At 43.0% G+C, this 27,500-nt stretch overlaps 1 protein-coding gene across 2 annotated transcripts in view; it reads right to left on the bottom strand.

The window, feature by feature from the left end:
* The window catches only part of LOC121873038 (extensin-like), a 101,343-nt gene extending 75,526 nt beyond the window's left edge, over nt 1-25,817 (bottom strand). Inside the window, exon 1 of one of the 2 annotated variants that reach the window (XM_042376345.1) lies at nt 25,301-25,817. In XM_042376345.1, the coding sequence (XP_042232279.1) occupies nt 25,301-25,306 (6 nt within the window). In that variant the 5' untranslated portion in view covers nt 25,307-25,817. The remainder of the gene's footprint in view (nt 1-25,300) is intronic. The other variant, XM_042376346.1, reaches the window with a different exon arrangement.
* Nucleotides 25,818-27,500: the final 1,683 nt, after the last annotated feature.

Here is a 27,500-nt window from a genome sequence, read left to right as displayed (position 1 = left end):
AAAGGAAAAAAAGGAGGAGGAGATGATGAGAGGATAAAGACAAAAGATGGAAGAGGGAGGAGGAGGGAAGGAGGAGGAGGGAAGGAGGAGGAGGAGAAGGGAGAGGAGATGATAAGAGAGAAGGAAAAAAGATAGAAGAAGGAGAAGGAGGGAAGGAGGAGAAGGGAGAGGAGATGATAAGAGAAGGAAAAAAAAGATGGAAGAAGGAGAAGGAGGAAAGGAGGAGGAGGGAGAGGAGATGATGAACGCAAGAGAGGGGGGGGGGGAGAGAAAGGGGTGGATAATCATGAATAAAGGTACGACTCGTCTCTGCTTCGTCATGCACAGGGAAACAGGTTCTGGCCAGGTCCTCTAAAATATAGGCTAAGTGTAGAGTGACCAGCCTTCTGAGCCTTCTACAGGTGGGAGTTACACTGAGGCCAAGCTTATACCTGCGCCTCTTAGTCTTATACAATACATTAAATTGCCATCACGTTATCATGACGTTATCATCCCTACCATAACATTACCATCAAGTTAGCCTCATATTCCCACCACATTGCCATCACATTACCATCACATTACCATCACATTACCATCACATTACCACCACATTACCATCAAGTTAGCCTCATATTCCCACCACATTACCATCACATTACATAATATAAAAAATAAAATTACGTAGATTCATATTAAATTTCATACATTTTTTCATGACCCTTTACTGTAATATATGTCTTCTAAATCATATTTTCTCACTGAACTTTGCATAATGTCTTCACTAATATATTTTTTGGGTAGGTTAAAGGTAAATGAAATGGCTCTTAACCAACTGTGTACGGGGGTTCCTCTGTGCTGAATATAATTATCTGTCGTTAACTAAATAAAACATTAACGCGGGAGTTCCGTAGTGAAGGTTTAGTGGGGGGTTGAGTTTAGTGTGTTGTAAGTCACCCAAAACCCCATTTACAACAACCACCGGAGGTCAAGTGAGTAAATTTGTCCTCTGCTGTTTGATCAAAGGATTTTTTGTCCCCGGAATAATGTGATCCACGAAAACCCTTATGCATGTATGTATGTATGTATGTATGTATGTATGTATGTATGTATGTACTCGTGCACATGTTCGTATAATTATATTCTTGTGAGTGTGCAAGGGTCCATAAGTGTAGTGCGTGTACAGGAGTTTATCGTACATGTGTGTGTGTGTGTGTGTGTGTATGTGTTCAGGGGGCCTAAAGTCTAAGCCTACTATCGCCCTGGTTTGCATTCGTTTGTGTGAGTGCATTCACTGATTCAAGAGAGGTACTGCACACACACACACACACGGCACATGCATGCCAAGTGTGTGTGTGTGTGTGTTTAAGTGTACGGCACCACTTCCCTATCCACCACCTGTCAACTACCAGAACACGTCCCCCTAACAGATAAACAGTAGATGAGACAGGTAAATTCAATGAGACAGACAGACAGATAAAACAGAAGAGTCCACCACCACCAACAGATCTCAAGGTCTCGGCGGTGGGGTGAAGACAGTGCCAGGCCACGGGAGAAAGGCGCCGGCGTCGTCACTAACACACATCAGCCCGGGTTATTTATTGCACCCGGTTAACACTGCCCTACCCGGCATGACCCGACGCTGCACTGACCGCTTGTGTGTGAGAGAGAATCTGTACTAATGGTAACGAAGGAGGACCTATTACACACACAAGCATTCTCTTACTTGGCCAGGTCAGTTGATGACCTACACCTGTCTTACCTGCAAACACAAGGGTCCAATATGAGTGAATATGTTTACTGTTGCCATTTTAATAATAATATTAATAATAATAATAATAATAATAATAATAATAATAATAATAATAATAATAATAATTATTATTATTATAATAATAATAATAATAATAATAATAATGATAATAATAATAATAATAATAATTATTATTATTATTATATTATTATTTTTATTATTATCATCATCATTATTGCTATTATTAATAATGACACTACTGAAAATTTCCACAACAAAACAGATGCTAACAAGGCATCTCTAGACCTGGCTGTAACAATGGTACCTATGGTAGCTTAGCGACAACAAACGTGACTTTGCAAGTCACGATGTGGGCGACGCGACGCTCCCATAAAATTGAAGATAGATGTGGGAACCCGGGGTGTACACAACACGCCCTCAGCCTCGCCCGGGGCCCACTGCAAGGCCAAGCTCCTGTCAGCAGTTATGTACGAATACGCTAATTTTCACTCGTTCACCACTCCGTCGTCACCCCCCCCCCTCCTTGCCTGCAATCCATTACGCAGGTTGCCATGTGTCTCACTCTACTTTGAGACGGTGCCACATATATCTTGCCATAATGAGATAATGCGTTTATCTTTTTTGTTACATCATTCTCTCTCTCTCTCTCTTTCTCTCTGTTTAAGATTTACACCTAATTACTCTGTACTTTTATTCAAAAACTTCTATATATCAAACTAATTAATATAAACATCTATGTATACTATTTACACACACACAAACATTGAAAGTGGGTCACCCAGGCCAGAAAGCCCGTTGAGGGTAGTGTGGATACAGCCCACTGATGACTACGACACGCGCAGGAGCCAGTGAAACTCAGCGCCTTAGACACACGTTGATCAAGCCTAAAGAAATCCACTCGCTAGATCCGGTACACACACACACACACACACACACACACACACACACACACAAGGGCCTGACGCAAGAAGCAAACTTGCAACCATCATGATAAGGCTGCAGCACGACATGCAATGGAGGGGTGTCTACCACCACCACCATTCATCATCACAATCATTATTGACACGACCACCATCATCACCACCAACGACATATACCATCGCCATTACATCCTTACCTTCAACATCACACACACCACTACCACCACTACACACCACACCACCATCACAAACATACAACACCACCACCACAAGCACACACACCACAAGCACACACACCACCATCACAAACCACCCCAACACCACCACCACACCACCACACACCACCATCCACGACACACCAACACCACCACAAGCCACACACACCACAACCACACACCACCACCACCACACACCACCATCACAAACACACAACACCACCACAACTACACACCACCACCACCACACACCACCACCACCACACACCACCACCACCACACACCAGGGTAGCATCTAGAGACGCCACTGGTTATACAAATAAGAATAAAAACTAAAAGAAATGTAATAGACGGACAAGGTGTCGACATAAACCCACAGCACGGACACAGAGACGGAGTGTGTGTGTGTGTGTGTGTGTGTGTGTGTGTGTGTGTGTGTGTGTGTGTGTGTGTGTGTGTGTGTGTGTGTGTGTGTGTGTGTGTGTGTGTGTGTGTGTGTGTGTGTGTTTTACAGGGGCGTACCTAGTGGGTGCCAGAAGGGGCAGCTGCCCTGGGCGCCAAGGGGGGCACCAAGCTGCCTATGAATTAAAAAAATTCAAAGGAAGATAAAACGAAAAGATTATCTAGCAGAAAAGCCTGTACTACTACTGCTACACTGGGTAGGGTAATGTACTGTACTGTGCATTGTATTATGATAATTAAAATTGGATAAATAAACTTACTTTTTAGGATTAAGAGTAAAATCTGGTCAATGTGTCATCAGAATTGTCCAAGATTATTATTGAATCTGTTTACTTGGAGAGTAAGAGAATTTTACAATGAAAAGTTAAACAATCCTCTGGGTTATGATATTTTCTGAACTGAATGTAGACTATGTGTGTTTTGAGCAGCAAATTGGTGATTACTTATAGATAATTATTCTAGTTCTTGAAGTTAATTTGTTCAAGCCTTGATACAACCATAAAATTAAACATCATTATCAGTGTCTTAGCAATCCCCTATTTACTCTTATGCTACATTATTTATATGAATTAAAATTTAGTTGATATAATTATTTGCAGTGGAAGTGGAGTTGTGGGGAGTGGAGGGTTAGTGGTGGTGGGGAGCCGTAAACGGAGGGGGGGCGCCAAATATAGCCATTGCCCTGGGCGCCATCAAGGTTGGTTACGGCCCTGGTGTTGTATGTAATATAATTTTGTGAACCAGCAACTACTCTCACACACACACACACGCACACGTTGCTGCATCAGAAACGGACGCGGTCACCCTCAAAGATCCAGCAGAGATAGGAGCCCGGTGTGAGTTTTAGCGGTGATGTGTAACTAGTGGAGTGTACGTTTGTGTGTGTGTGTGTGTGTGTGTGTGTGTAGTTACTGGTGGGTGCAACAAAATTATATTATCTTAACCAAGTGTCACGTTACATAAAACACACACACACACACACACACACACACACACACAAGGTCTGTCCATAATCTCACACTCTTTCCTGTCACGCCTCTTCGCTTCTTCTGTCTACGTTACCTGTTACACGCAACACTACCTGTCCCACACAATACTACGTGTCACACACACACACGGTCTGTCTATAATCAAACTTTCTCGCCTGTCACGCCTCTGTTTTTTTCTGCATATGCTACCTGTCGCACATAACACTACCTGTCGGGTTTTTCCTTCTGTCACGTTTAGCTATGCATTGAGTATCAACTGTCTAACTGTTAACACCACTCTGTCTGTCTGTCTCTTTGTCTGTATTGTAAAATATCTGTCCTATCTGCCCATATATTTATCACTGTTCCCGTCAATCCTCCTTCCCCTATAATCTATCACCCTCCTTACCCCAAAACCACTCCTTCCCCCCAAAACCCGCCTCCCTTTTCCCCCAAAACCGTCACCCCCCCCCCCCCCTCCCACAGACATACAAATAGCCACAAATAGCTAGCTGTCGGTGTGGTTAAGTAGAGGTTCTAAGGCTCGAACCAACGTCTTCATCACTAGACGCAAAGAAAAGTGTACCAGCCAGTCATGGAACGGCGCGTCAAGTGTAGTGATTCTCTACAAGGGGTCGTCTCCAGTCACGCTGGTGTCTGGATTCGAACCCTGAGGTCTGGTGTCGACACGGTGGCATGAGAACACACACACACACACACACACACACACACACACACACAAGCACACACGCACGCACGCACACACACACGCACACGCGCGCGCGCGAAATAATGACAAATTCAAAGAATACGCTAAGAAAATAAAATTGTCAATGAGAATAATGACAATTTCACCAGGAAAATTTAAAAAAATTGAGAAAATTAAAAAAATGCCAACGAAATAAAAACAAAATCACGAAGAGAAATAAAGCAAAATGTGTTAATAAAAATGTCAGCAAAAATAAAGACATTTACAAAAACATAAAGACAAACTCAGCCATGAAGCCACAAGTATCCCCAAACAAAAACAATTTCGTGTTGTTCCACCGTTCCACTCCCAGACCTGTTGTTTAGAACTTGTTTATGTTGCTCACGTGTTCCCTGTTTACTCAACCAAACCAAAACAACTTGCTTCACGTCTCAGGGACCATTGAGCCATCCTGACGTCTTGTGGTCTGGAGTGATTTAACTAAACACAGTTATGTCTCTTAACACTGTTGATGGACTGGTTTAATTACAAACACTTAAGAGCCTCAGTAGTAGAAGTGCTGTATTAACATTATAACGTCAACAATTTAACTATTTATACAGCGAAATTAAATATACAAATTAACAAAGAGACAAAAATAAATACTAAGTGTAAATCAATAAACAAGTAAATAAAAAAAACCCTGAATGATATAAAGTTATTAATATAAGTGTAAACAAAACCAACAGTCGTGTTAAGTGTTTATGGTACAAGTGTAAACAAGTGTAAACAAAACCTACAGTCGTGTTAAGTGTTTATGGTACAAGTGTAAACAAAACCTACAGTCGTGTTAAGTGTTTATGGTACAAGTGTAAACAAAACCTACAGTCGTGTTAAGTGTTTATGGTACAAGTGTAAACAAAACCTACAGTCGTGTTAAGTGTTTATGGTACAAGTGTAAACAAAACCTACAGTCGTGTTAAGTGTTTATGGTACAAGCGTAAACAAAACCTACAGTCGTGTTAGGGTGTTTATGGTACAGAATTAGCAAGCAAGTGTAAGCAAACCTACAGTCGTGTTAAGAATGTTTATGTGGTACAAAGTGTAAGCAAGTGTAAGCCAAACCTGCGGTCGTGTTAAAGTGTTTGGTACAAGTGTAAGCAAGTGTAAACAAAACCTACAGTCGTGTTAAGTGTTTATGGTACAAGTGTAAACAAAACCTACAGTCGTGTTAAGTGTTTATGGTACAAGCGTAAACAAGAGAGATGTTGACTACTAAAGACAAGATTTTTTTTAACCCTTTGAGAACGATGGTTTAGATTATAATCTTCAAAGGGTTCATCCATTGTCCTCAAAGGATTAAACCATCGTCTTCAGAGTTAAACCATAATCCTCAAAGGGTTAAATCATCACCCTGATCTTATTCATCATCCTCAAAGGTTAAAAAAAAATTCAAAGAGTTAAACCATCATTCTTAAATCAAAACGGTTAAACCTTTATCGAGTGTTTTGTTATTATTTTTAGGTTGGGAGGAGAGAGAGAGAGAGAGAGAGAGAGAGAGAGAGAACGGTCAGGTTGCGTGCGGGTGAGCAATTCTCCGCCAGCCGACACTAATCCTGACAAAACCATCACGGGCGGTGCTTGTGGGAGCAAGAGGCGCGTGTCGCTTCAAGGAGAAGTTGAGAGTAATACTATTTAGTTGCGCCAGGGCAGAGGGCAGTGAGAGAGGGAGGAGGGAGGTAGGGACAGTGAGAGGAGGGAAGGAGAGGGAGGAGAGGACGGTGAGGAGAGGGAAGGGAGGAGGGACAGTGAGGGACTCTGGGAGAGAAAGGGACAGTGGGGGAGAGGGATTCGGGGAGAGAGGAGGGAGAGGGACGCCAGGGAGAGAGAGGGAGGAGGAGAGAGACGCCAGGGAGAGGGAGATAGAATGAGTGAGGAAGAGAAAGGAAAATGGGATGAGAGAGGAGAGGGAGAGGAGACAGAATGGATAAGAAAAGGAAGAGGAGGATAGGAAGAAAGACATTGCTAGAGGGTATTGAGGAGGATGAGAGGGAAAGAAAGAGCCAAGTGAATGCCTGAGAGAGTGTGGGAAAACAAATAAGCTGTGGGTGAATAACGAATATAAACAAAGGCAAAATAATGAAAGCGTAAAGAAACACGCCCATAACACACACACACAGACAGACTTACCTACACAGACACAGACACACACACACACACACGCAGACAGACACACACACACAGAAGACACACAGACAGACACACACACACACAGACAGACAGACACTGAGCCACACACACACACGCAGACAGACACACACACACAGACACAGACAGACACACACAGACAGACACACACACACACACAGACAGACAGACGAACACACACACACACACACACAGACACACACACACACAGACAGACACACATACACAGACATACACACAGACAGACACACACACACACACACACACAGACACACACACACACACACAGACAGACCAGACAGACACACACACACACACACACAGACAGACACACACACACACAGACATACACACACACAGACACACACACACACAGACAGACAGACACACACACAGACAGACAGACAGACACACACACACACACACAGTCACACACACACACAGTAATAAACATAGACCAAAAAAATAGTTTTTTGAAAGCTTTGAGTACAATTATGTTTATCAGCTTACAACAAATCTGGAACATAAATTAGAAGGTATTTGTTGTGTCGTGAGCACAGAACACAAATTTGTTGTTACACTGAGCACAAGAGGAGATACTGTTGTGTTGTGTCTTAAGCTCAGAGCACAAGAGATGTTTACAGTGTCGTCATCTCCCACTAAGGAATATAACCTCCAAGAAATCGAGTGATTATAGTTGTTTGTGAGTCTCTTACACCAACACGTTATTAGCAGGCAAGTCCTCAAGGGCGTCGTTGTGTGTGTGTGTGTGTTTCGAGTCCGATATACCTCTCTAGGGCTAGGCTGTCACCACAAACTGCAGTCTGACCACATACTGTACACACACACAACCATTCGCTTGTACAACACACCTATCAAGATTCAGCACCACACACACACACACACGTACACACACACGTACACACACACACAATTATTGGGATCAGCGTCAACAATTCCGCTCCCAACTATACCGCCCTTCAGGATTTATTGAACAGTCTCCAAAACTGGGCCACCAACAACCATGTCACCATCAACCATACCAAGACAATGGTTATGCACATCAACCTCTCCTCCGACATTGTCCCACCTCCTTCCATTACCCTAGGTCCGAACACACTCCAGGTTGTAGATTCCACGAAGCTCCTCGGCGTCACCATAGACAACAAACTAAATTGGAAACCACACGTCAGTGAAGTTGTCAAATCCTCCAGTTTCCGTCTCCACCTCCTCCGCCGACTCAAGTCCCTCGGAGTTCCTGCACACGAGCTCCTCAGTGTTTACACAACATTCATACTTCCCAAGCTCACCTATGCCTCCCCCACCTGGTCTTCCTCCCTAAATGCCACACAACGTAAACACCTAGAAAAAGTGCAAAAGAGGGCATGCAAGATTATTCTCTCCCCTTCCTACTCCACATATCAAGAAGCGCTTAACACACTGACCCTTTCGACTCTCACTGACCATCACCACGACCTCATCTGCAAATTTGGTAAGAAGCTTCTACACCATCCCCGACACCGGCTCCTACTACCACCTGAGATCCCTTGTCCGAAAATTGCTGTTCGACACCACAACCGCATCCAGCCCATACGTGCACGAACTGATCGCTATAAGAACAGCCCAGTCCCAACCATTGTAAAAATTATCAATAACATGTAATAAATCAGTGTATTCACTCCCAGTAAACACTGCTCCCTACACTGTCACTATGTTGAAATGAACTGTATTTTGAGCTGATCCCCATCTAAGTTACTATATGTCTTATTTGTGTCACTTATGTCACTTGTATATTATTTGTAATTCGTAACCCATTCCCCAAATATGTAACTGTATATTTTCAGCCTTCTGGCTGCCAAGCTCTTTCAATAAACCGTTAATTATTATTATTATTATTATTATTATTACACACACACACGTCCTCCATATACAGCAAACACCTACCTCAACTCTCCCTCACCACAACCTATAAAGCTATCTCAACACAACAACAGCTCTCCTACCCTTCTCCTTACCACCAGACAAGTCGCGCGCTAGAGTAGTCGGTACCATCTATGACACCCCCGTGACCTCTTACGTTGACCCCGCACAACCCATGGCACCCACCCCAAGCTGACCTCCTGACCCCACACACAGCGTCATTACCTAGAGAATGAGGGAAGGTGAAGGTGGGAATTATGGTAATCTTGCCACCTTGCCTGATGGTGTGTAGGCGGCGACATCATTACTGTGTGTACCGCCTCCTCCTGCTGCACTATCACAGCCGCGTCAGGAGTTACTGTTAGCGAGGTAATATTAGTCTCTTCTTCCTGTATAATTAACTATTCATTTAAAGTTTATTATACTTTCATTATCTTCTTCCTCTTTGCTATTTCTTCTTTTCAATCTCCTGCTCTTCTATTTGTTCGTTATTGCTCCCTCTTCCTCCTTGTTCTTCTCTTTTCTCTTCCTCTTCTTTCGTTTTTATCTTCTCCTCCTATGCTGCTTCTTATTATTATTTACTATATAATATTTCATATGCAACAAAAAATTGCCTTTTTTTGTACGAATCTTTATAATTTTACTCGAAAATTACATACGGCTATCAAGGTTCATTGACTTATGCCGGAGATATACAACAACAACAACAACAATAATAATAATAATAATAATAATAATAATAATAATAATAATAATAATACAAGTCGTAGTTAAGTTAATGGCTGACACAGGTGAGCCACATACACCACTTCGATAATCTAATAATTCACAAGTAACATTGACAGTCAAGAGCCTCCATCTTCCTTAACGTTACAATGCTTCATTTAATTCACATCTCCCTGTATGTCTGTTTGTATCTTTTTGTTCGTATGTCCCCCCCCCCTCTCTCTCTCTCTCTCTCTCTCTCTTCCTCTCTCTCTCTCTCAATTGGGTAACATACGTATCTCTCACCATTATGTCCTGGGTTCGAGTTCGGGTACTACTACTACTACTACTAAGCTGGACCATAAAGTTCATAATAAAATAATAAAGAACGGACTAACTGCCTTAACGACTAATAACCTGATAAATGGTGAAATGATCAATTAAAAATAAATAACCTGTTGATATCACTTTCAAAAGAAAGAAAAAACTTTCTAAATTAATGACACACACTTAAGAGCGAGGCGTTACAGTGCAATACTCTTAATAGTTGAGAACACGGTCGTTTAGGTGTCACAATAACCAGTTGAGACGGAAGAAAAAGTCAATGTATCATCTGAACATTCCAGCCAGACGCAGTAATTATTCAGAGTTAACACCGCCAGATGGAACAGAGTATTAAATAAACAGCTGGTGAGTTATTCCGTAGCCCTTATAGTTACTACTGTGAAAAAATTAATCTATCTTACGAGAAGTTATTGGGTAATCTTTAGTTACTCCTGTGAAGAAAAAAATATTCACCATACGAGACGTTATTAGATAAACCCTAGTTACTCCTGTGAAAAAAATAGTTATCAGTTAACACAGGAGTTTTAGTAATAATTGTGTAGTTTCTTAGTTAATACTGTTGAGAAAAAATATTAAAGTATTAATTGTAAGTCAGAGGAATGGTAACAATAATAAAAAATAATTAGTGAACTGAGCAAAGATGCCATTGACAAGACACGTTTTATTACCCTAAGTGACAACAATAACATTAAATTTCCACAAGTGACACACACACACACACACACACGCACACACACACGCACACGCACACACACACTTGTAATAACAATCTAATATCTTACCCTCAAGAAAAACAAACATACAATCATTACGTCATCAAGTAGTGAGAACCGCCACTCACATTCACGTCAACAATCATATCAAAATTTACGTCAACGTTCACGTCAAAATCTCACGTTAAACTAACACCCTGACCGAGAATGTATCCCTCCCTCTAGTTCACTTATTCTAATCATCTGAAGAATCTTTACCTCAGCTTATTTCACCTAAAAATTAACCACCCTAACACTATTTGCGTGGGATGAGGTTTGGTTAGGTTAGGTTTACGTTAGGTTTACGTTAGGTTGGTTAATCTTCAGGTGTAATAAGCTAGGGTGGAGATTTTACTCAGCCACGTCTGTTAAAAGATGTACAGTACGGTACACCAATACGAGGAGCCAAAATTACACACAAGGTTCCCGTAATCAGATGCGTCTCGGCCATCCCAAATAACTAGAAAGCCCTCGAGTCTTGGGAGAATTTGCACTTTTTTTTTTCTTTCTTACACGCCACGTAAGTTTGTTTATCTAATCAGCTGTGCGTTTATTTACCACACACACACGCACACACACACACACAGACACACACACAATCTCTCTCTCTCTCTCTCTCTCTCACCTGATTATCTCTAAATGCTTATAAGTGTTTTACTACTTATGAAAGTCACATTATAAGTTCTTATCTATAATGGTGTGATTTCCCATTGTAATCGAAGTTCCAATGGTAAAAGTATCCAATTATAGATATAAACAATTAATATTATTCTTATTATTACTATTATTACTATCATCATCATTACTACCACACTACAACTACTACTTTTACTACCACTACAACTATTACTGCTACACAAAAGACATAAGCAACATGTAACGATTTACTGACTCACGTTCATTTAAAAGTCAAGACATAACATCACCTAAACACTCATTAAAGCCTAGTTACGTACAGCACACTGGGTTGTGGTTGGCTACGTCCTAACAGCCCAAAGTACAGGGTAATTGGTTCGTTACGTCACACATTTCCTGTTGCTGGGATCCGGAGTATTTTTCTCTTGAGTGAGTGCGAGCAAAAACGACGTATAATTTGAGGGCGAATGTTCATATATTTTACATTTGAGCTTTATACCCCTCCCCACTCCTCTCCTTCCTCGTTATCCTTCTTCCCCCATCTCAGTCCTTCTCTACCACACTTCCCCTCCTCTTCATCCGTATCTCAATCTTCCTCTTCTCGCTTCTTTCCTCACCACACTCTTCCCCTCCCTGGCTCCCTCTTCCCCGGGTACCTGACGTCCTCACTACCACCTGGGGAATGTCAAAATCCCAGTCTATTATGAAATGTGATATAACAGGATTCCCTCCCCCCTCCCCTCCCTTACTTAACCTTCCCCCTCCCCTCTCTTAACCTTCCCCTCAATACAAGTTAAGCAAGTTTCTCTTAACCCCCCCCCTCCTCCACCCTCAACTGCTCCTTACAGTCTATCACCTGTCTAACTGTCTGGGTCACACACACACACACACACACACACACACACACAAATGCGCGTATCATGCAACTGTTCATCTCTCTCTCCCTCCCCCTCTCTCACGCAGCACCATTGAGGAGACAAAATTACTGAGATTATAGCTTAATTTGATACGTTCACTTAGCAGCAACAGGGGATAAAATTACTCTGAGACTTTACAGTACCTAGATACGTTCTCCCATCCTCAGGAGAAAGGGTAGGAGGTGAAGGTAAGCTATGTGTGTGTGTGTGTGTGTGTGTGTGTGTGTGTGCGTGTGTGTGTGAGAGAGAGAGAGAGAGAGAGAGAGAGAGAGAGAGAGAGAGAGGCTCCCTTGACACCCACGACGTGAGATCTTTCAATACAAAGCAAACTTTTGAGAATCTTTTACTGTTGTGTTTAGTCAGCCAGCCAGTAAAACCAATTGTTATTAAGACAGTTTTAAGCACGTTGTCAGCAAAAAAAAAATAACTTAATAAATTTAAAAAAAAAAACATCATCGTGTCGTAGTTATGAGCCACTCAGATTCTTTCTCTCAACACCGCTAAGAGAGGGAAAAGATCTAACGCACACACGACCCTTTGAGCATTCCACCACCTATGTTGTAGCTTACGTAAGTGAATTAATTCGTTCTCGTATCTCCACCCACGAGAAAGAGTTACTTAAGAGACTATAAGAATGCGGATCTAGAGATACAATGGGAAGGTAAGAGAACAACACACGTGAGGCTTTCTCCTTGGTCCGCCTTAACCCACGTCTTTGTTTCCCTCAACTATCTCTCTAGTCCCGTGCCACCTGAATATTAGGCACCCCAGCTTATTTCACTTAACCTAACCTAACCCAACGTAACCCCCTAATAACTTAACCGAATCTAATCTAGCAAAACCTAACCTAACCTAACACAACCTAACTGTCCTAGGTAACGTTAGGGTGTTAAATCATCAGGTGAAATAAGCTGGAGTAGTCAAACGGTGGAAAGCATTTGTGTATTTTGTAAGGATTCGAACCCTGGATCCTTAAGTAGTAGGAGTTCCCGTGTGTCTTATCACTGAGCCATTGTGTTTGTGTTGGTAATGTTTTCGAGAGGTCCTTCATGTCTGGCTGTGTCAGATACTGTTAGTGTTAGTTTTGTTGAGAGAGAGAGAAGAGAGAGAGAGAGAGAGAGAGAGAGAGAGAGAGAGAGAGAGAGAGAGAGAGAGAGAGAGAGAAAGATGGAGGAGGAGGAGGGGGATATTAGCTAATTAAAACGATTTGAACATCACGACACCCTAGTGATGGTACTACCGGCCTTGACACCACCCACACCACCACCGTTACCGTCCTCTCTTACACCACCCTTCACTTACCGTTTATAATACCACCTCTACCAATATAAGTGCACCACCCACCACACATACATCTCCACCACATCATCTCAGACCCCCACTACTCTAACCATCATCATCACCACCACCACCATTACAAACATCACCACCACTACAATCATCATCATCATCATCATCACCACCACCACCACCACCCCTCCTACAACCACATCCACCATCACCACCACCAGCAGGGAAACAACAAGCTATACCAGGGTTAGGGTAGAGGGGTCAGCAGGTAACCTTGGTGAAGGCCGCGGTCACTACCCTCCCTCTCCACTCCTGCACCACTCTCCTCACCTCTACACTTTTCCTGGAGATAAAAAGCTTTTTACCTCCTGCCGCGGCTCAGGGGTGAGGGTGAGTGGGTAATCATACAAGAGGCCATCAAGTCTACCATATTACATCACCACTACAGTACCATCACCATACCCTCACCTCCAGCCTACCACAACACCACCACCTGCGTACATCACCCCTACCTCACTACACCATTCTCAACCTACCATACAACAAAAGTCCATTAAAACTATCAATATCCCTCCCTCCCTCTCCCCCCCGTCCTCCCACTTTCCCTCTCCCTCCCTCCCTCTCCTTCTCCCCCCCCCCCCCCCCCCCCCACACAGCCCCCAGCCTGGGTTGTTCTGGTCCATCATATAGTTACCCTAACAATGAAAAGATCAGGCGATTTCTCCCTCTCGCCTCTTGTTCATTTGGGGAAGTGGGGAGGAGGGAGGGGGGATGGGGAGGGAGGGCTAAAGTAGAATAGGAAAGTTATGAAAGGGGATGGGTGGAGGAACAGGTGAAGAAAGTTGAAGAAGGCAAGGGAAGGTAGAGAGGGGGTGAAAGAATGGACGGAAGGAGGGAGGGCAGAGTGGGGTTGGGAGAGGAGACGAGAAGATAATTTGGAAGAGGAAACAAGAACATAAGAACACAAGAATGGAGGAAACTGCAGCGGGCCTATTGGTCCATACTGGGCAGTTCCGTTTACACCCGACCCCTATCGCCCATATATCCACCCAACCTATGTTTGAAGCTATCCAGCGTGTTCCAGTTAATGATGATGCTCGGTAACTTGTTCCACTCATCCACTACTCTTTCCACACCAATGTTTACCTATCTCGCGCCCAAATCTAAATTGGTCTAATTTAAAACCATTGCTACGAGTTCGCTCCTGGTTAGATAGTTTGAGTACCTTTGTAATGTCCCCTTTGTTTAGCCCTGACTTCCATTTATACACCTCGATCATATCGCCCCTCACTCTACGTCTCTCGAGGGAGTGCAAATTAAGATGCTTTAATCTGTCTCTGTACTCAAGGTTCCTAATGCCCGGGATTAGTCTTGTCATTCTCCTCTGAATTCTTTCTAGAAGAAGATTGAGAATGAACACCTCTGTCATTAAGTGTAACCCGTAATTAATGAAGTCTCATCAACAGAAAGACCCTTAACCTATGTGTGAGGAGAGAGAGACAGAGAGAGAGAGAGAGAGAGAGAGAGATCCCATCACTATTACGAGAAATAATCAAAGCAAAAATAGAAAAAAAGATCCTGTATCAACTTCCAAAAATTAAAACAAGCTTGGCAGGTTTATTTTTCCTGAACCACTGTTAATATCGACTTGGCCCAGTAAGTTTCGCTGTGAGTGGCTATCTATATGACAGCATTATGACAAGCTAATTGATCTAAACTATTTACATGGGTATAGGGTGGTAGTGTGGTTAAAGGACTGAGTTGGTAATCCATTGGTACCCGGGTTCGAATCTTTCGTTGAGGAATTAATGCACTCAGTTGATGCCCCGTGTGAGTCAGTACCAGTAGTGTGGCCGCATCACCCCCAGCTTGTACTGATAATATAACTGTGACGCAAATATCCCGACCACACGTGGCTGACACCCTGGGCTGACTATCTTAACACATGTGATATATGACACCAGACCACACGTGGCTGACACCCTGGGCTGACTATTTTAACACGTGTGATATATGACACCAGACCACATGTGGCTGACACACTGAGCTGACTATCTTAACCTGTGTGTGATATATGACACCAGGGCCACGTGGCTGACACCCTGGGCTGACTACTAAGGGCACCACTAAGTAATAACAAAACCAACGTGAGTGTACTGGACGTCACTCACGGAGAAAAAATAGTTAAGGGCCTGAGGGGAAAAGAAATAAATAAAACATAAAAACAACTGGAAAGTGAAAAGACAACTTCCTGCATGGCTCAGCTGGTGACCTCCTGACACCATGGCTCAGCTGGTGACCTCCTGACACCATGGCTCAGCTGGTGACCCCTCCTGACACCACGACAAACCCCCGATGGCTGCGTCTCACCTGAAGGCTCATTAACTAACATTAACTTTATACCCACAAGGTGACACACACACATGACTGCCACTCTGCCATGCGTGAATATTAGCGTCATGATTGTCGCCTTTGTGCATGACACCGGCGACACAAGACTCAGTCCCGAGAGGCGAATATCATCATTATTAAATCGTTCTTCACTACAAGGAGGGAACGATGCAGTGGGTGGGGGTGGGGGAGGGAAGGAGGGAACTATGCAGTGGAGGGGAGGTGAGGGAAGGAGGAAACCATGCACTGGGTGGGGGGTGGGGGGGGAAGGAGGAAACTATGCAGTGGGTGGAGGGGAGGTGAGGGAAGGAGGAAACCATACAGTTGGTGGAGGGGAGGTGAGGGAAGGCGGGAACCATGAAGTGGATGGAGGGAGGTGAGGGAAGGAGGAACCATGCAGTGGGTGGAGGGAGGAGGGAAGGAGGGAACCATGCAGTGGGTGGAGGGAGGAGGGAAGGAGGGAACCATGCAGTGGGTGAGGAGAGGTGAGGGAAGGGTGGGAAGTGGTGGAAGGTGAAGGGAGGGAGAAGGGAAGTAAAGTGGCGGAAATGAAAGGAGAAAAAAGTGGTAAGGGGGAGAGGAAGAAGAAATGAAGGAGGAGGTGGAGGGAGTAGGGAGAATAAGCTTGCCTGAGGAGGTGAGTGTGTGTGTGTGTGAGTGTGTGTGTGTGTGTGAGTGTGTGTGTGTGTGTGTGTGTGTGTGTGTGTGTACTCTCGATACAAATTAACACAGATGACTTACTATCCTTATAAACACATAAAACAACGCACATACAAACCTTCCTCAACACACACACACGTCCACAGGTAACAAAACCAGGTGTTAGTTAGGCAGCGTGTGTAAAAACCAGTAGCGGTGACCTATGTTCCACTGGCGCTGACGAGGTCGGGGTAATGGTGGTGGTGGACAGGGCAGTTACTCTATACGGGTGCCAGTGATCAGCGGATATTTGTCCGTGGGTGCCAGTGGTTAATGGACAGTCGTAGGGTGTGTGCCAATAGTCAGTGGTCATTCACACGTAAATTCAACACGCCATTAACTACACGCACGGGTAGAGGGAGAGAGAGTGAGTGTCTGTCGGCAATCACAATATATTCCCACATATCGTCCAACACTTCACATAGCAGGTATGAAAACTTGAAGGTCAACCTCAAGCCTCTGTAATTTTCTGCGTCACTGATGGTAATACTCGCTACATAACAGATAAAAAATATATATGATAGTTTTAGCGTAAACTTTACGATGGTTTTAGCGATAATTCACTAAATTGTACGATAGTTTTAGCGTAAATTGTACGATAGTTTAAACGTAGATTATATGACAGTTTTAGCGTAATTTGTATGATAGTTTTAGGGCTAAGAAAATTTTATGTATATATACGAGAAACTGTGAAAAACAATCGTCTTTCAATTACAGCAAATGTCAACCACTTCTGGAAAAAAAATACTCCATATATATTATATTCTGAGAGTAATACCTTGGTTCTTTTTTCTTTCTTTTTTTGCGTAAACATATGCTTTTAAATCTTTAGATAATGACACAGAGAAGCCATTTTCCTCTAGAACTGTCATTTAACAATTTCTATGACACTAATACAACGAGCACTAAGGATTGTACTCGAGGCTGTGACAACTACCAGACTCTATGAGACTCTGTAACACCTTGACTGTCACGTGACTATGGAGGGGGTGGTAGATGAGTCTCTAGTTGACAGGTGTCCAGTAGCCACATCTCCGGGTCACCCACCACATCTCCGGGTCATACACCACATCGCTAGGTCATACACCACATCTCTAGGTCACCCACCACATCTTCAGGTCATCCGCCACATCTCCAGGTCACCCACCACATCTCCAAGTCACCCACCACACCTCCAGGTCACTCACCACATCTCTAGGTCACCCACCACACCCCCAGGTCACCAACAACACCTGAAAATTACGCCCCTCTCAGCTTACTTCACTTTAATATTAACAACCTAACCCAACCTAACCTTACCCACAGGTAGCGTTAAGGTGTTTAAATTATCAGGTGAAATAGGCTGGATGGCTAGTCTTAAGGGGAGCCCAAAGACATTGAAGTATAATAAAGACAGATAGACAGAGAAATAAAGATAGAGACAAAGATAAAGAGAGAAATCAAGATAAAAAGATAAAGAGAGAATTAAAGATAGAAAGTTTGAGAGAGAGAGAGAGAGAGAGAGAGAGAGAGAGCAGCGACACACTGCTCCCATCACAAGGGAAGTGGTAGAAGACGTGGGAGAGAGAACTGGAAAAGCAAGTTTATGTTCATTGATTCTTATTACCAACCCCCCAAAAAAACCTGACAGAAAGTTGGTGTGCAGGTGGTATATACTGTCTCTCTCTCTCTCTCTCTCTTCTTTGTAGTATTCCTAATCTCTCTATTTCTTTTCTCCCTTTCTATTCACCTTTTTTATCTTCCCCTCTCTCTCTTATTCCCCTTTTATTTCTTTTCTCCCTTTCTATCTCCCTCTTTGCATTAATCTCTTATTTATCTCTATCTCTTTCTCCCCTCTCTTTCTCCTCTTCCCATTTTATTTCCCCTCTTCCCCTCTCTTTTCCTCAGTGACAGTGAACCATATCCCTACCACCATAACCAGACCCCCAGCCACTTGTAAGCTCGGACCTATGGCCTAGAAAACAGTGCGTTAATGTTCGAAATAAGTGTAAGTAACAAGAGTGCGGAGGTCATATTGCAACTATATCTTGCGCTAGTCAGGCCGCACCTCGATTATGCTGTTCAGTTTTGGTGCCCTTATTATAGAATGGATATCAATTCACTAGAGTCGGTGCAGCGAAGAATGACGAAAATGATTCCGGGACTTAGAAACCTTCTATATCAAGATAGATTAAAGAAACTAAACTTGCATTCCCCAGAAAGACGAAGAGTGCGGGGAGATATGATAGAAGTATTTAAGTGGGTGAAAGGAATCAATAAAGGCGATATAGATAAAGTTCTTATAATATCCGAGCAGGATAGGACTCGTACCAACGGATTTAAGTTGGATAAGTTTAGGTTTAGGGGAGAGATAGGAAGAAACTGGTTCACAAATAGGGTGGTTGACGAGTGGAACATGCTTAGCAACTTTGTAGTAAGTGCTGGAACGCTGGAAAGTTTCAAAAGGAGGCTAGATAGATTCATGGATCATAGAGAGTAGTAGTAACTCTCGAGAGGAGCTGCCATGCACAGGCCAACCGGTCTACTGCAAACTCCTTATTTTCTTATGTTCTTATGTAACCACCTCAACGTCACCATAACCTTCTCCCTACCACCACAACCCCAAACACACTTTCACTACCACTATCTTCCCTGTAACCATCACAACCACTCCCACCACCACAACCCCAGATCCACCTTCACCACCACAACCTCCCCTATAACCACAACCCCAGACCCCCCCATACACAACACACATATAATCATAACGCCCACCACCCACACTTCTCACACCAAGGTAGAGATTACGGTGTTCATCACGTGTCTGTAATGTTATAATGACAGTGTACAGGGTGGAGGCCGTCATTACACCTTGTATGGTACAATGTTGTAAACGGTACAAACATTTATTTTTACATTCCCGGTACCAGAAATGAAGTCATACATTCATACATACATGACATATACGTAGATATTTATAATACTAATAATAATTAACTGTTTATTAAGATAACATGGTAACCCGAAGGCTGAAAATATGCAATGAACAGAGATGATATGGTGAATTCGAGGAGTGGGTCACTTGATTGACAAAGGCTTTCAATACGAAAACATAAGAAACATAGTCAACATATAGATGAACTGTGGATCTGTTACTGTGGGAGCTGGTCTGTAGACATTCTTGTGACCTGATGTCGGCGCCAACAAAGTCCTTCCCACTGTCTTGATGGCCGTTGTGTGTGTGTGTGTGTGTGTGTGTTTTTTTTTTAAATACAATAACAGCTAGATAACATCTCACTCGGAACGTGAAATATCCTTAACAAATTCTACAAGCACAAAGTATTTTTTAACCCTGGAAAATATTATCATATTTCTCTAACTATGAATTACACCTGAAACCTAATCCAGGTGAACAAGTGAATCACCTAAATGTGACTTAATCCCTATATAGTGTTAATTAGGGTTAAATCTCCAGGTAATTTGAATAAACTACAGCTCACCTGAAGAATATCCACCCCACTTTATTTCACCTAAAAACTAACCAACCTCACCTAACTTCACCCCCTTCCCCCAAGTAGTGTTAGAATGGTTAATATTTGGATGAAATAAACTGGGGTGTATTTTCTTAGGTGATCCCAAACTCCTCCTTCAGGTAACAAAGTCCAGGTAAGGGCAGCTATAAGACAAACAACCTTGAAACACAAGCCACACAAACGAGGAGAAACTATTGATTCGCTCTTCATCAAACTACCAAGTGACACTGAAACACAAGTCGGGTTTAGCCTACCAGGTTGAAACAGAAGAAACCAACCACAGGTAAAGGCTCTCCACCACCACACCGCAACGTGACCCTGAAATACAATCCAGGTAAGCGGTAGCAAGAGAGGCGGTGAAGCCTGGACCTCCCATATATCGTGGCGCTGAGCTGGAAAATTGTACAGTACAGTATTAGCACCTAAGGCAGCGACCCTGGTGTGTGTGTGTGTGTGTTAATCTGGGGCAATGTGGGAGCAGAAGGTGGGGGAGAAACGGGGGAAGGGGTGAGAGAGAGGGTGCGCAATCACCAGGTAAAATAAGCTGGGGTGCCTAATCTTCATGTGATCCTCTGAATTGCGCAAGTTACCAGCAAGAACTTCAATGGCCCTGGCAGTAGAAGCACCTAAATCAAACACAATATCAACAAGAACGACAGAACGAATCGGCGCTTGTAAATTATGTTCCCCAAATTATGAGTCACTGTCATTTGTTATCGCTCATAAACACAAAAGATAACTAGCCATTTCGCATCGTCTGTAAATTATCCGTCCCTGTTATTTCTTAAACCTTCGCCTGTAAATAATAGATGAGGTTAAAAGTCACTGACATTTACATCACTCGTAAATAGAACTGGAAGGGGAAGTGTAATTTCCAGAGCTTGTAAATAAAACTGCAAACACTGGTACGTACGTACACACACACACATACACACACAAACTTTTCCTGTGGCGATTTCCTCTTTTTTTCCTCCTGTGTTAAAAGTCCATCCCTCCCTCTATACCTCACCCCCTCTCTCTATCTTACCTGTCTCCTCTAATTCACCCCCCTCTCTACCTTACCTCACCTCTCACTCTCCCTTCCACCCTCTCTCTTACACCCTCTCTCACTCTCCCTTCCACAAACACACCTGAATCACAAGAGGGGCTGACGGGGATATAAATGTGGTTCTTATCCCGAGAATCCTTCACTAACGAGGTCCTCTTATCCTGCCTCTACTCACTCAAGACTAACGTGAAAGGAGAGCAAGAAAGCAACAGAGAGAGAGAGAGAGAGAGAGAGAATTTGTGTGTGTGTGTGTAAGATTGCTTTCACTTTTATTTTCCCTGCATTTGAGGATTCTGTACCTCCCTTGATTCACTGCACGCAAAATTGAAAGTGGAACAACCTGACAAACAAACAAACAAACAGATGGATAGATAGATATATACAGATAAATAAATAAAGAGGTATGTGAATGGATGGATATATAGACAGATAACCCAACAAACAGACAATATTTCTTAAAAATATATTTCTCTCTCACTCTCTCTTTGCCTTGTCTTAACCACCGTGTCCAACAAAATATCACAGTTCATTAAAAATATACAAAGTTTACCTGACTTAACTTCCTCCTGAACAATTATATTAATACTGTAAGTTAAAATTTCTTAAGAATATATTTTGTCTCCTGAATTAGTACACTGAAATAATAATAATAGTAAGTGATTTTCTTTATTTATTTATTCTCTCTTAATGGGGAAACTGTGTGGAAGATTCCTAAGCAATGGCTGTATAGTGATGGAATGACTGTACAAGGAATGCTGATTTCTAAATGGATAAAAACGAAATAAAAATTGAGTTATTTATTTTTTTTGCGGAGGGGAGTAGACAGTGTTGAGGAACCCCACATCATTACCCCACTACTACTTTACCGTCCATTTATTTGTTTTATTATTACACACAATTGCAGGGTCTCAATTGTTTCTCTTACTATTGACAACGCAACATATATATATTGTTTCTCACTTTTGATCTTTTTATGGTTCTTTATTATTATTAATATTATTATTACAGTGTTGTTATTATTATTATTGTTATCATCATTATTTTATTGTTATTTTTAACTGTATTTTTATTATAAATTTTATTTACTATGAATTATTATTACATTATCGCTCCCTCCCCCCCCTCCTCCAGGCCCCGATGTGGGTCGGTGACCTGTGCCCGGATGGGCTAATCCCCGTGTATATAAAAAAAAAAAACATCTCTGACATGGGAAGGGACGGAGGAAAGGAGGGAGGGGTGAGTGGGGAAGGAAAAAACAGTAACCTCTTTTACTGACTGACAGCAAGACAAAATATTGAAATCACGAGAAAAACACACACACACTTTGCAGTAATAATGAGCTAATTACTGCCAACGAATACCTCCTCCTGCTTGATTAACACACACGTTCACTGACACAAAGGGATAATTACTGCTTGTGAACACTCACCCTTGCTTGAGATTGCTAGATAAACAGTCATTCAATGAAACAAAGGGCTCGTTATTGCGTGTGTCGACCCACTCCCGATATCCATTATGGTATTCTGTCTGGCAACATCCCGCCTTTAAAGTCCTGCATCATCCACAGTTCAAAAACAAAATTCACAAGAAGACTCCTAAAGTTAATAGTTAACCCTTGACGGGAGTACAATGGTTACAAAGAGTCTCAGAAATTTCAAGGCCATGTTTGTGTCGTAGCTCAAACAAGCCAGTTATAATTATGAGGTGTGACATCTTACAGTCTGGGGAAACTTTACTGTACAAGTTTAGATTCTGTATCACAAAGACTGTTATCTTACGTCGAGTCCCTTGTGTGGTAGTGCTCAGTGAAGGAAGAGTCCCAAGTAATTCCGACTCAATTTTGGAAGTCACTTCTGTACTAGTCAGTCAGTTAACGAGTTCTGGCATCTCCAAATATGAGAATAGTTCACCGTACGACCGACCCCCTGACACATGGCAGCTGGTACTGTACCCTAGTAACAGTCACACATCTCGCTGCTGGTTGATGGCAACTCTCCATTTATGAGTCCCAGTACACACTAGAGCGAGAGGCAATTACTGCACGGTTTATGGCCATGTTGTATATTCTATCAAAACCACAGTCTAACTCCTGTAAATGCAGAAAGAAAACTTTCTTAAAATGTCAGACTATCAGAGAATGTAAAAATTGACCAAATAACTTAAAAACATTTTTTTTGGTGCGGCAGAGAAAGTAAGTACAAAGTGTTTGCTATTAATCCAGAAGGATTTAATATAGTTTTGCTAGAACACAATTGTGTTGTCTTAAAAGTGAGCATACCTGTGTAGTGGCCACATCTGGCACATGGTGCAGTATATTAGCATCCACTAATACCTCTGTACTGTACCTTGTTGAGTTTATTCTTGTATACTGTTCTAGTTTTATATTAATGTGCTTTACCAGCCACGGTTATTACACGACGAAGCTCAAGTCTGTAAACGACAACTTTTACAAATTACCGGCCAGAGTGAACACAGGAGTCGTCACAGCTGATCGTTTTATCTATACTGTGCTGACTGTGATATTACAACTTGTTTGGGATACAGTGACCTGTATCATTTGTATGTATAATGGGTAATAGTGGAGCAGACAGCTGACACCAGTTGTTCGATTTCGTTCATTTTTCCACAATGTTCCTTGGATGATAGTAAATAATAAAAACGATAAGACAACTTGTTCCTGTAATTTTAATTTTTTTTCTCTATCTTCGATCATAACCCACCTGCACTGGGCAAGGCACGCGAGAAGAGGGATGTTACGAGGTAAGAACATGCTTTGTAGGCGAAAAAATAAATTATTTACCGTATAATGCGGACCATGTGGAGACTTTTTTTAAGCTGAGTCCGTTTTCTAGAGACACTTCCAGGGACCAGACAGGTTCCACCACTTCCTCGCTGTCATCACTGTCCTCTATTCACTTCAATATTAAGGTAAGTTCTTATGAATATGCCGGGAGGTCCGGGGACCGGTTAGGAAATTAGGTCAGGTTCTATAAGGTTCTGTGCATTGTCGTATCGTTTTTATTATTTACTATCACCCAAAGAACATGTGGAAAAAATGAACAAAAACGAACAACTCCTTCTGGTGCTAGACTTTTGCTCCACCTTAACCGTATAATGTTATCAAAAGCACGAAGTCTAACCGCAGGTAGAAGCATCTTAGCATGACACCACTACCACGTAAGATTCACTGCGCTGAGGCTTAACTTTGAATTTAATATTAGTGTTTGCTCCCAGCTTCACCGTATATGCTGGCTGGTCGACCACAACAGTACACCGCGTCATCTCCCTCCGAGCTTTACTCACTTCTTGTACGTACACAACACAACTGGTTTTCTGGTCACTTTTACTCGTAACATTTCTCGTAACCCAATAAATTCTTTATCTAGATTCATACAACTCCGACTTACTTTCTCAGTTATTTTTTACTAAAGTCAACGATATGAACCACTGAATTTTACCTCGTTTCAACTCCTACAAGTCACACTTGCATGACACTAACAACTTGTATGTCACAAAACAAAATACTTCATGTAGATAACTTGCCTGGTCTACGATACCTTATATGTATTCTTTATTACCAACACTCAGACAACCAAGATAATTCCAACTGACTAAATGTCATAAGAAACACGACTCAGACGGAGCTTCGGCATACTTACTCCTGTGAATCTGTTAACATACAAAATTAGTTTAAAATAATAAAGTCACTTGAAAGACGAACAAACAATCACACGGGGTGAAGGCTCTGCCCACCGAGTTTTAATGGTCATGTTGGTAAAAAACATTATTGGCAAGTTATATTATTGGTCGCCGCGTTGGTTAAAATCTGTTACTTATTTCTTTATGAACTGAGTGTGTGTCTGTTACTTACCTTCATGGTGTGGAGTGTTGACAAGACTGTAGTTAGGGTGACACAAACAGCAGCGGGCAGGTCTTGGTCACTAGGTACAGCACCAGTTTTCAGTGATAATATATACAATACTACCAGTTTATTTTGGCAGCGGTTGCTATTGTTGTTTCTTGATGCAGGAGACAATACGGACCTTCACTTTCAACGAGACCGGTTGTTGTAGCGTCAAACCATTGTTTATAGCGCCGAGTGATGAGATAACCTGGCGGGCAGGGAGGACTTCCACACGACTGACGACCAACACTCACAAACACTACTCAGGAACCACAGAGAGCAACGGCAGGCACGCCCGAACGTACACGTTCCTCACCGGCAACTGATGTGAAACAGCTTCCGTTCTTACACTTCCTCTGTTCCTTCCGACCCTCAAGGACGCCACGGAGCGCACTGATTGGCTCCCGCGCCTCCCAACGCTGGCCAATGAGCCTTTCGCTCCGTGTCCTACAAAGGTCGCGTACAGTAGTAGTATCGATGACGGTGATGGTCCGACAATCTACAACAACAACAACGTAGTATCGATGACGGTGATGGTCCGTCTACACTAACTGGTGACGTTTGGTGCTAATTACCCGAGAGACGTTCGCTCACTCGCTGAGGCCAAACAAGCGGTCACTCGGCCACCCAGCCACTACGCCGAGGTTGGTCGACGTAGCGGGGATAAACACAGGACTTTCCCTCTTAGTCTTTGTTGACGTTCCCCTGATGCTGACTGTTAACTGCCACTAGCTGTCATGTGACCACGACCACACCCGTACACTGTTACAGAGAGGTGATACAGTTAAAACTGCAGGAGTATGACAATGTTATAGGGGGTAGTACAGTACTACAGAAGGCAGTACAGTACCACAGAGGGTAGTAAAGTACTACAGAGGGTAGTACAGTACTACAGAAGGCAGTACAGTACCACAGAGGGTAGTACAATACTACAGAGGGTAGTACAGTACTACAGGGGGTAGTACAATACTACAGAAGGTAGTACGGTACCACAGAGGGTAGTACAATACCACAGGAGGTAGTACAGTACTACAGAGAGTAGTAAATACTACAGAAGGTAGTACAATACTTCAGAAGGTAGTACAGTACTACAGGGGGTAGTACAATACTACAGAGGGTAGTACTGTACTACAGGGGGTAGTACAGTACTACAGAGAGTAGTACAATACTACAGAAGGTAGTACAATACTACAGGGGGTAGTACTGTACTACAGGGGGTAGTACAGAACTACAGGGGGTAGTACAATACTACAGAAGGTAGTACAGTACCACAGAGGGTAGTACAATACTACAGGGGGTAGTACTGTACTACAGGGGGTAGTACAGCACTACAGAGGGTAGTACAGTACCACAGAGGGTAGTACAGTACTACAGAGGGTAGTACAGTACTACAGAGGGTAGTACATTACCACAGAGGGTAATACAATAATACAGGGGGTAGTACTGTACTACAGGGGGTAGTAAAGTACTACAGAGGGTAGTACAGTACCACAGAGGGTAGTACAATACTACAGAGGTAAGGACAGTGTTACAACTGGTAATACAGTGTTATAGGAGTAGTACAGTGTTACAAGGGTAGTACAATGTTACAGGGGGTAGTAGTATTACATGAGTAGTACTTTGTTACAGGTGGTAGTACAGTGTTACAAGGGTAGTACAGTAAATAAAAAAGGAGGAACAAATTGTACACAGGTGGAGGCAGAAGTACGTGGAAGGGAACACAAGTGGAGGCAACACATAGATTTTCACAAGTGGAGGGAACACGCGTGGAGGCACACACAAACACACGTACACAGAGGAGCGAGGTTGGCGGCACGCGCACCTGTGACAGACTCAACACCACTACAGTACACGACCGAGGTGACAAACACACACACACTCTCTCTCAGTCTCCCTCCCACCACTCAGCCACACACTCTCTCAGGCATCACACTCAGTCCCTCCCACCACTCAGCCACACACTCTCTCTCTCCCTCCACCCAGGCACCTCACACACACACTCTCAGGCATCACACTCAGTCCCTCCCACCACTCAGCCACACACTCTCTCTCTCCCTCCACCCGGGCACCTCACACACACACTCTCTCTCTCCCCTGGCACCACATTCCCTCTCTCCCCCTTTCCACACACTCTCTCAGGCATCACACCCAGTCCCTCCCCTGCCAC

This window comes from Homarus americanus, unplaced genomic scaffold (assembly GCF_018991925.1).
Source record: "Homarus americanus isolate GMGI-L3 unplaced genomic scaffold, GMGI_Hamer_2.0 scaffold11022, whole genome shotgun sequence".
Taxonomy (NCBI): Eukaryota; Metazoa; Arthropoda; class Malacostraca; order Decapoda; family Nephropidae; genus Homarus; species Homarus americanus.
The sequence above is the reverse complement of the archived record's forward strand: the minus strand, read 5'-3'. Positions and strand labels throughout refer to the sequence as shown.